This window comes from Babylonia areolata, chromosome 27 (assembly GCF_041734735.1).
Source record: "Babylonia areolata isolate BAREFJ2019XMU chromosome 27, ASM4173473v1, whole genome shotgun sequence".
Classification (NCBI taxonomy): Eukaryota; Metazoa; Mollusca; class Gastropoda; order Neogastropoda; family Buccinidae; genus Babylonia; species Babylonia areolata.
Genome location: NC_134902.1, coordinates 15,294,223 through 15,305,071, shown reverse-complemented (window position 1 = coordinate 15,305,071; position 10,849 = coordinate 15,294,223). Strand labels below are relative to the sequence as shown.

General features: G+C 38.5%; 1 protein-coding gene across 1 annotated transcript in view; it reads left to right on the top strand.

The window, feature by feature from the left end:
- Nucleotides 1-344: 344 nt before the first annotated feature.
- LOC143301464 (tyrosine-protein kinase BAZ1B-like) overlaps nt 345-10,849 on the top strand; it is a 44,456-nt gene continuing 33,951 nt past the window's right edge. The window contains exons 1-8 of the mRNA XM_076615771.1: nt 345-509; nt 5,506-5,681; nt 6,242-6,347; nt 6,893-6,932; nt 7,638-7,736; nt 8,307-8,380; nt 8,712-8,877; nt 10,045-10,803. Coding sequence (XP_076471886.1) covers nt 397-509; nt 5,506-5,681; nt 6,242-6,347; nt 6,893-6,932; nt 7,638-7,736; nt 8,307-8,380; nt 8,712-8,877; nt 10,045-10,803 — 1,533 coding nt within the window. The 5' untranslated portion in view covers nt 345-396. The remainder of the gene's footprint in view (nt 510-5,505; nt 5,682-6,241; nt 6,348-6,892; nt 6,933-7,637; nt 7,737-8,306; nt 8,381-8,711; nt 8,878-10,044; nt 10,804-10,849) is intronic.

The following is a 10,849-nucleotide window of genomic DNA, read 5'->3' as shown; positions in this document are numbered from 1 at the left end:
TCCCAAGTCAGCAAAAAAACCCAACACAAAAAAACAACCACACAAACCCCCCCCCCCCCCCCAAAACAAAAAAAGCAAACAAGCTCAGAAGACAGAAAATCTGGAAGAAAGAGAAAGCAGCCAACGATCCGAAACAGTAGCCACTGACGAATGCTATGCAATACCAGGGCGCGGAAGTTGCGTGGAACATTCCAGGTAAGTGACGGAAGTTTGGCATAAAGCTAACCTCGCCTCTCGGGTCACACTTGTCCCCCCGATCAAGGAGGCCAGTGAGGAAGTGTGTTGCATGCAGTCACGTGACATCCAGCTGCTTGTACAAGACCCCCTTTTCCGGCGGTTCGCGCCAGATTTTAAACACTTGCTTTATTTCATGGTAAATCGTCTGATAATTCCATAATGCCCTTGCTGGGAAAGAAACAGTTTAGCCTGGCAAAAGCCCTAACCAATATTGGGCCGGATGAGGAGATTTACACCATTCAGCACACTCAGGAACGGTTCCGATCAAAGGAGTATCCTTTTGTTACCTTTCGCTCGCCGCATCCAAGATGGCGCCTTACTTGGGTTAATGTGCAATATTATTTATTTTGTGTATATCTCCAGTATAAAGGTAAGGAGAAAGGTAAAATTTTGTATGTCGCCTATTTTGCTACAGAAGAAAAATATAGAACCGTTTCGTTCCGATAGGTTCTGTGTTTAGAAAGGAAAGAAACATGTGTGAAAATATGTACTTTAGCACAAAGATCGTGTTTACATCCCTATGGTGACCACGTGGCTGAAAAAATGAGTTAATATTGCCATAGCTAGTGTGTTTTGATAAAGATGTGCGTTTGCCGCAATGTATAAAATGAAATTAAACAATATTTTTATTGTGCGAAAATTTGGCGGTCCGCCATGTTTTCTTTGAGGCCGCATGTGTCGTCTGCTAGGCCTGAGGAATCAGGATAAGCTTTTCTTGCTTTTTGCCTTCATCTGCAAAGTATTCCTACGAGTGCTATTTATTGATCTTTGTTTTTTGTTTGTATTTTACTTCATTGAAGAAAATGTGTCTGTTTTAATCACCCTACATTGGCTAACAAGTTAATTTTTCAATTCGAAACAAAGCACGGACCACGCGGTAAACATGTCCGACTGCGATACGGGTGACTGAAAACTCAAAAAGTGAAAAGCGACGCGATCAAGTCTGAATTGGGGAGCGTGATCGGAGAAAACAAAAGAATGTTTTTCATACTATATGTGTTAACAGTTTCTTGAATTATATGTCATGGAATGTATCTTATCGACCATTGTTGATATGAATAATGAGTCAGATGGTTAAAATGGTAAATGCCATGTGGTTATATAAATTAAACATCTCATTAACATGCATCAGGAATATTATTAAGTAATAAGTTGTTTTTGTATAAATTGTAACCTTATTACATTTCATCATGATACATGATACACCCATGCTTGGATGCACTCCCCCCCACTACATCCCACCCACACCCCACCCACATGTTTATTCACACAGAAGTTATAGATTATTGAGGACAAACATTGAAATGAAAAGTCATATATTTCAGTGTATCACCTCATTAAACAAAATCAGTTTGCTTGTTATAATTAATTTATATACTGATTTTACTCTCAGCCAGAAGTAAAAATAACTTTACACGTTTTGTTTTACTGAATTCCAAGTTGTGTGACAACCGAAAAGAAAGGTTTTTGGGTATTGTTATTAATGTTAATTTGCCTTTTTTGTGTTAATATTAGTATTAAACCAAAAGGGCATCAAGAATGATATATTCCAGAAGAAAGAAATATATATATATATATTGTAGAACATTGCTATTCCCACAGTTGTGTGCAGTGGTGCAGTTTAACTGATAATATCAAGTCTTAGATTTGTCATCAGGATGAGATTTTAGATATTTGGATGCAGTGTTAACTTTAAAGGGGTTGGTGGGTGGGTATTGTATACATATATATATATATATATATATATATATATATATATGCATGGTTTTCACTTGCTGTTTTAGTTTCACCAGGTGGATCTATAAACTTGGTATTGCTTTGTTTAGTTTCACCAGGTGGATCCATAAACTTGGTATTGCTTTGTCTTTGTCACATTAATTGAAAACAAATTCTTTTCCTGTCAGGAAAGGTAAGTCTGTGCAGAATGCAGAGAAACCAATTGCCATTCATTGTATTTGAAAATCATTACACAATACACAAATAGCAGTATCAGAAAAAGAAATGGAATCTGGAAATTAACATGTTACACTGAAATTGTGAAGTTACATTTTTGCTTCTGCGCCTAAAACCAGAAACTTTAGTTGTTCAAAAAGTAGTACTGTATGATTTTAGAAAAGACTTCATTTGAAAGACTGAAAAAGGAAAGTCTGTTGTATCACGGTCTCAAGATTGTTGAAGTGTTTGAATAAAAAGAGAAAGAAAGCATACTGTCTTTAATGACAGATCTATGTATAATTATTATTACAGGTAAGTGCATCTAACTTCTCAGGAAAGTTTTGGATATGATTCTTAGCAGTACCTGTTAGAAAATGGTGGAGATTTTCCATCATGAGACCTGCTAGATCCATAATTCCCTTTATAATTTTGATAGGTTATCGGCTGTAGTACTTTCGTTTTCTCCACATAGGCGGATAGTAGTTTGCACAGGACAGGAATGTCAGACCCCTGCCGGAGTCTGCACTAGTTGGGTCACGGTAAGTATATTATTTAAACGTAATTTTAGATAGAAAAATCCCTTTGTGACACAGAAGATTAAAAGAATGAATGCACATTAAAGATTCTTTTATCGCTGCCAGTCTTTGGCACTCAAATACAAATACAATTAATCCTGATGATACAAACTCTGTTTTCTGAAACAGTTTCTTCACTGATTGTTGTCTGTCTATCTTTTCAGTCTGCTTTCTAATTCCCATCCTGACTGCTTCATCTTCTCATGACTTCAGAACACTTTATGTTCCAAAGAGTTGCACAAAAACTTTAACTTTATTCCTTTTATGTTGTTGCACCCAAACAATGGAATTCACTACTCTCACTCCTTTGCCACACTTCAACACCTGCATTGAAGAAGGCGCTCAAATGTCACATCTCATGACAAATCAGTTATGCGTGCTTAACCCCCTCTTTGTTCTCCCACCCCATCTAGCTAGAGAGCAGTGTGGATTGTGCTGATTGCACGTAATTTTCGAATCTCATTCTCAGTTCAGTCACTGAACTGAGATCAGCCTCTTCTTTGCTCGTCAGTGACAAGATTCTGGGCTTTTTGCCTGCGACTGTCACAGGAAGCAGTCCTGCCTGTGGTGCTCTCTTCAGGGCTGTTTTGCCCCAGTTCTGCGCTCAGTTGTGAGGATCCTTTTCCTCCGAGTGGCTCCTGTTCTTCTGTGTTCTCAGTGTTCTGTGTTCTGTGCCTTTCAGCATCTGGGTAGCAGTACCCAGTCGGCAGAACGTTCTGGGACAATCCAGTGAGAAGATCAGTCGTCATGGTGATCTAACGAGAGGATGTCCAATCAAAGACGCTGATCCAAAATAGCATAAGCTGTTCAGTGTCGTAAATTTTGGTTAGCGGAGTGGTAACTGTCTTTTTTTTTTCCGGGGGTTGAGTAAAGAGACGTGAAGGTTAAGTTTGAAATGAGTTCGTAGTGTGAAAAATATGCCTTGAATTGTTGTAGACTTATGTGATTTAAAGAGTGTGGTATTTTTGCTTGGAGGGAGATTAAATGGATTCTACTTCAGATCTGTTTCTCCATTCTCAATGTCTGTAAGTACTCAATAATTAATTTTTTGCTCATTGGGTTAAAGCAAGTTTACTGCCTAGTCGACATGAGTTCCACGAGTGGTTTTGAAATGCAGACAAATCTGTATGGTTAGATCTATGTTTTAATAGTGACGTTCACTGTTCAGATAATTATAGTTGAGTTAGTGTTGTTAAGTTTGGTCATTGTGAGATTGATTGCTGTCTAGTCAAGTAGATGTTCGACGATTTAGATCTGTTCAGTTTCAGATCTGCAGTTGTGATCTCCAGCACTGGTGTTTGGTCAAGCAGAGGTTCCACGGTTTAGAACTCTTGGGTTTCAGATCTGTAACTGTGGTTATCGGCATTAGAATAATTTTTTTGTTTCTGATTAAAAGTTTCTGGGTCAGTTTCTATCCAGGCTGAAGAGGGATTGTTTGGGGAGAGGTCAACAGTGTCTGGGTCTTCCTGCATGTAACATGAGGTGTGACTCTTGTAGAAGCTGAACACAGTGGTGATCCAACCTGATCTCTAATCTTTACACCAGAGAGTCTGCGTTCCCACTTTCCATGTCTTCCACTGACTTCCCTGTCCACCCACTGACTTCCCTACCCTTCCATTGACCATCCACTGTCTTCCCTGAAATTCCACTGCCAGCCTCCGTGGGTTGCTGCCGCCTGCCACTGCCTCCTGTCGCCAGCGTTCTCTGGCCTGGTGCTCGGCTGTTCCAGTGCTCGTTGTCGTCGTGGGCGGTGTTCTTCGTCTTCATCGTCACTGTTTCTCGTCGTCGTCACGTGCTGTTCTTCGTCGTCATTTTGCGTCATCGTCACGTACTGTTCTTCGTCGTCGTTACTGACTGTTACCTGTTCTTTGTCGTCGTCACTTACTGTTCTTCGCTTTTCTTTGTCGTCATCAAGTACCACTTCATCATCGTCGTCATTACTTCATCGTTGTGCTTGTGTGTACATATCACTCTACACACATATTCACACACTCACACACATTCATGTGCTATTCGTCTATTTCCCCCCAGAAGTGAATTTATTCATTCAGGAACCCATTGCCCTTCACTTGAAAGATCAGTTGTGATTATTTCCACGTTTGTAGCATTTCACTCTTTAATTTGCTGGATAACTTGTCTTCGTAGTGGTGTGCTTTGTTGTTTTCTGTTGTCTGTTAAACTCTCTGTGTATTGTCTGCTCCATGTGCTTAATAAATTTATATTGAACTCTTATCCTGTTATAGTCTGTGTTTGTGGTGTCAGGGTGTTAGTGCTGGGTTGGGTGGGGGTTATTCATCAGGTGACATCAAATCATATCTTTTAAAACTATTATTCTCTGTAAAGCTTTTGAATCTAATTTTGCTTGCTTTGATCTGGTCACTGGATGAGCTCTTCATGTTGATTTCTTTTTGTGCATCCTGGTTCCTTGGTGGATATTTTGACTGTGGTGAATGTGATTTGGGCCTATATGATGTGAGACTGATATTTTATTGATTTTTTTACTTGTACTTTTTGGTCACTTTTTCTTAAATTTGTATATTTTATTGTAAAGCATGATGAGCCCCATCTGAGATGGGTATAAAATAAGCCTTGATTTTATTTATTTATAATTATATAGTGAAAATAATATACATACTAAGTAACATAGTATGCAGTGAATGACACAGAATGCAAAACAAGGCCAAAAGTAAACTGTCCATCACTTAAATTTCATTAGGTTCAGATGCATACTGCTTATTATGACTTAACTTAGCATCAGGGAATATGAGAAACGCCTGGAGCTGTACAAGCAAGGCATCTGGACTTGCCGATGCACTGGTCACACAACGCTGACTCACGAAGAAGCGCTGAAGTCTGAGCAGGCAGCTTTGAAAACTCTCAGAGCTCAGTTTCACGAATCTTTTGAGAAGTCTGTGCTGCAGCTTGTCCATCACAGTAAGTTGATGGTCTATTTTCTATGAACATAGTTTTTGTATGTGAAAACTTTTCCTTTAAAAAAAAAAAAAGATTTAATATTCATTAATCCTTAAGATAGATTTTGCTTGGTCTGTCATTTGTGATATTTTTAGCAAGGATGAGCCATGATAATTGATAGTGATAATGCTTGAAACATCATCTTTTGTTGTGTGTAAGTGTATAAATGTACCCTTTATTGTCTCATGTAAGAAAATATGATGCAAAAGAGACACTTTTGTGTCATCGTAACGATAAAATGGATCAGCTTGATAAAAAAAAGAAAAAAGAAATCAACATAACAGTTAACACTGATATGTTTTTTATAAGATAATTTCATGCACTTTTTTCATATTAGATCAGACAATTGAAAGCAAATGTCCATTTCTGATATTTATGAAGTTACAGTTGATTTGTTTTGAAAGTTGCATATATGTAGCTTCATAAGTTCATTTCAGATTTTGTGTGTGTGTGTGAAATTGAAATAAGGTGGGCTGTTTCTAATATTAATCAAATTGATTCCAAGTTTGATTTGCTTGCAGGCACTGAATCCCTAGATTCTCTGAATGATCAGGCATGGACAAAACTTCACCAGCATCTTGTTGAAGGGGAGTCTGTCACCTTCAAAGTGAACAATGGAGCTAAAATGTATGTTATTTCTTCTCTGCTTCTGTGTTGTTTCCTTTCTTAGATATGGTTCAAGTTTGAACTATATGACTTCGTCTGCACTGTTGCGCTCATGCACAGCAGCAGTGGAGTAAATGCTGTGACTAGTGTCAGTGGTCACATTACATCAACCAAACAGACCCTCACCCCATGACCCCAATCATTTTCCCAGCCTTTCAGGGACTGTCCTGTTTGGGCATTGAGAACCTAAACAGATTTGATAAGGTGAAAACATTGACAGATTTTATTGTTGTAACTTGAATTGCAACATGTCGTGCAATTTGGTTTCATTCCAGTTCTTGCTAATCTGTCAAAAATAATATGCTGCTTGTGTAATACTCCAAAGTCAGACACATTAATGATGTGTGAGTCTGTAAGTGTATGTTCTTCTTTCTCATTGATAGGTGAGGTATATAGAAACTCTCAAGTCTTGCTCTTAGAAGCAGTGTGGATGATTTATATATTAAACCTGTCTGTGTGTTGCATTGTATGGTATCTTTTACTGACATTCATTTTTCTTCTTTCAGCTTGAAGGGTGCAGTGATTGGAATCTCACCAAATGTTGAGGTGGGTAAAGTGATATTTTGATTGTATTGGACCAGAAGAAAGTGCAGATTTGTTGTTAAAATTTTTTTTTTTTTTTACATATCAGTTGATAGATTTTTATTTCAGTATCACTGTTTCTTCCATGTTCAACTGTCAAGTCAAAACGTTTGGGTTGTTATTTTTATTTTTATTTTATCAAATTTTGATATTTTTGGTAGACTGAATTCAGTATTATAAAGAATTCATGCTGTGTAAATAACCATCACAGATTTGTGACTGGCTTTATGAATCTGTTGTTTGCTTTTGTTGAAAAGTGTTGTTTCAATTTTGATCTCATTTTTGGCTTTGCATGAATTTTTTTTTCCAACATATTGTTCATCATTTCACGAAGAGTAAAAGGTAAAATTGAGAAAGTCACTAAATTTCACAGTGTTTTGAATTGCTATCAAGTGATGAATAACATTACAAAGAAAAGAAGGCTTGAAAGTGTTTTTTTTCTGTTGGCAGTAATTGAATCAGAAGAATTATAGTTATGTAATAACATTTTATTGTGAATGTGTTGTACAGAACTTTAAAGTACTTTAATGAATTGTATTATACAGAACTTTTCGATGCTTTTTGTTGGAGCAAAAACATGCGTTTTGTGATAGACACTCCGGCCCCTTCCCTGGAAGTAGTAACATGGAGAGGTTTTTTGTACAGATTACTGGTCATATGTTGTCGCAGGACACAAGTACCACATCCAGCAAATGTAACTCCCCCTCCAGTGACAAGGAGAACAGCTCCGATGGGAAAAAGTCCCCCAAAAAGTGGACACCTCCAAAGGTAGGCACAAATCACTTGTAGTTTTTGGATCACAGTCAGCTGGTTCTCAGAACTTTCTTCCTGGGGCAGCTTTGCGTTCAGTGAATGCTTGAGAGCAAACAGCACAGAAATCTCACTAAAGACGTAAAGTCCCTTTTATTTGCCAGTTCTTTTTGTATTGTTGGAGTTAATTTTTTTTAAGGGAACATATTTTTGTGATTTATCAGAAATCTTTTAACACCTTTCTGAAGCAAGAAATAGTAGTCATTGAACTAACACAGGGAAAAGAAGCAAAAGTAGCAGAATTACTGAAGCAACACAGAAAAAAAAAGAATAGATGGAGAAGGAGATTCCCCAGAACAGATTGAAATTTGAGCTGATTGAGAGTAAGCAGGCAATCAAAAGAAAGATCATGATGGAGAAAGGTTTTAAACCTGTACAGACAGAAATTATGAACACTGACTTGGAAACCATATGAGATATTCCCAACAGATGTGGAGGAAAAATCTGACCTGAAAGATTTAATACATTTTTTCCAGATTGGGAAGAAAAATATGACCTGTGTTTTGTTATATTTGTGTGTGTGTGCAGTTGTTGCCCTACAAATACAGTGTGAAGCTGGAGGATGGGCCTGTCATCAACTCTGTCCCTGTGGAAGACCTTGTGTAAGGCCTTTTATGTGCTGAAGATATGTATTGAACTTAAGTGTAGTTCTGAAGTGCAGACACATAAACCTTTCATTCAATGATTCATAAGACTGAGGACTGTCTGAACGTCAAGAAATTATTTATTGACCAAAAAAAAAAAAAAAAAAAAAAAGCGTGAAATTTCTTTCCACTTTCTGCAGCCGGACATAATGGGCTAAAAACCTGCTGTACAAATTGTACTTGAATATATCAGTTTGAATAGTAAACAACAGGCTTGGACAAGGCTGTCTTTGTTTGACGTTGGTGTGACAGTTCTTTTGCTTGACAAGCGGTGCTTGCATCGTTTCAGGCGGGTTGAGAGAACGCCGTCCAAGGACCTTGTGCGCCTGTTCATCCGGTCGAACGCTGTGCGCTGTGGCACAACCAGCACCAGCCCCTGGGTGGTAGATGAGCCTCTGGTGAAGAAGTATGCCCTGCCCAGCAAGTTTGCCGACTTTCTCCTCTCCCCAGCTAAGGTAGGCAAACCAGGGCTGTTTAAGCACAGGGGAATAGTGTTGATGAATCGTAAGATCTTTTTATGTTTTCAGACCAAACAGGTGATCAGGTAGGCTGTTATTATTTTCTAAATTATTATTATTATTATATATATATATATATACATACATACGTACATATATATATATATATATATATATATATATATATATATAATTTGGTATATTTACATGATCTTGTATTGTTGTCAGGTCGAGTGTTCTGAACAGTAAAATCGAAATTTTGAAAACGGATGTATTATTGTTTTTTTTTCTATCACAAAAGGTCAACAACAAAAAAAGAGTATTTATGGCTCCATTGTTCCATGAAAAGTATGACAGTGAAATAAAAGATGACTGCTGAGTTTATAAAAGTTACAAATGGAGAAAGTTTCGTAAAAACTGTAGGTTGTAAAATAAGACTGGCTTTTGATAAAAGGCGTGCAGTGTTTCAGACCATAGGTATGTTTTCAGGAATTGTGTTCACTGGAAGTGAGAGAGGAGGTAAAGGCAATACCTCAGAGAGATGTTATGAGAATTCTTCAGTAAAGAAAGCAGAGATAGGTGGAGATGTGAGTACAAATCAAGTTATGAACATGGAAGAGAAAAAGAGCAGATGGCGGAAGGTCCAGAGCAAGGGGGTGGGTTGGGGGGGGGGGACATCTTTGCTTTCTTTTCTGAATAATACTCATAACTTCTCTTGGCTCTTTCCCTCTACTTCCACTGTGATATCCAGTTTACACAGCCCCTGAAACATTGGACACCTCTTATCAAAAGTGAGCCTTTTTTTTTTTTTTTTTTTAACAACCTACAGTTTACACAAGCTTTCTCCATTTGTGATCAGTAGTTTGTGTGGCCTTTGTGCTGGATAGAGTGTGGATGTGTATATCTGTTGGTGCATGTGTGCGTGTGTGCGTGTTTACTTTGAAAGTCACGTTTTGGTGTGTACATAACATTGATGTAATGTGTTATGTAAACAAAAGTGTTTTTGTAAAGCACCTAGAGTAGATTTCTGGATAGTGTGCTATATAAGTATCCATTATTATTATTATGTGTTTCCAGTATAACTTATTATGTATGGTTTTAAGAGAATGAAGTACTCAGCAGTGAATTATGAAGAAGAGTAAACTATCATGTGCGTTGGTGCAGATGGCAGAAGCTGCCAAACGAGCAGAAGAGCTGGGAAAGAAGCGTAAACGCCAGAGCCAGGATGGGGGAGCAGCAAAAAAGCAGAAGCTCGGAGACTCGGGTGACAAGGTCAAAAACAAGAACAAGCTGACGCCTGTGTCCCTGAACAAGAAAGTGAAAAACCCCAAAGACTCGGATAAATCGGACAAGAAAAAGGACTCAGACAAAAGCGAGAAGAAAAAGAAAGAAAAGAAAGAGAAGAAGGAAAACTCAGTGGATAAAAAATCTTCTCCCAGCAAGGCCAAGGCGAAAGAGGCTGTGATAGAGATCAGTGACTCGTCTGATGAAGAGGTCAGCCTGGCCAGCATCAAAAAGATGAAGACTGTGAAGGGTGGAAGCAATGACGACTCGGATTCAGACGTGCCGCTGGCCAACTTGGCAGAGCAGGGAACGCCAAAAAAGAAGACCACTTCAGGATCCTCCCCAAGCAAACAGAAGAAATCTGACACACCCAAAAAGGACAAGAAAACACCCGGAACACCCAAAGCGAAGAAAACGGATGACCAGAAGTCACCAGGGAAACGCAAACGAACAGATTCAACCGATTCAGATGTCCCTCTCAGCAAGCTGACGCCCGGCACACCTCAGAAATCTGGCAGCAAAGGCCTGAAGGAAAAGAATGAGACGACGCCCGCAAAGCCTGGGTCCAAAACGCCACAGAAGTCTGATGAAAAAAGGGGTCGGGGCAGACCCAGGAAGGTGGACGAGAAACAAATGAAGGTGAGAAACCTTTGAGGGGGAAGATTAGATAACACTAATCATCTGT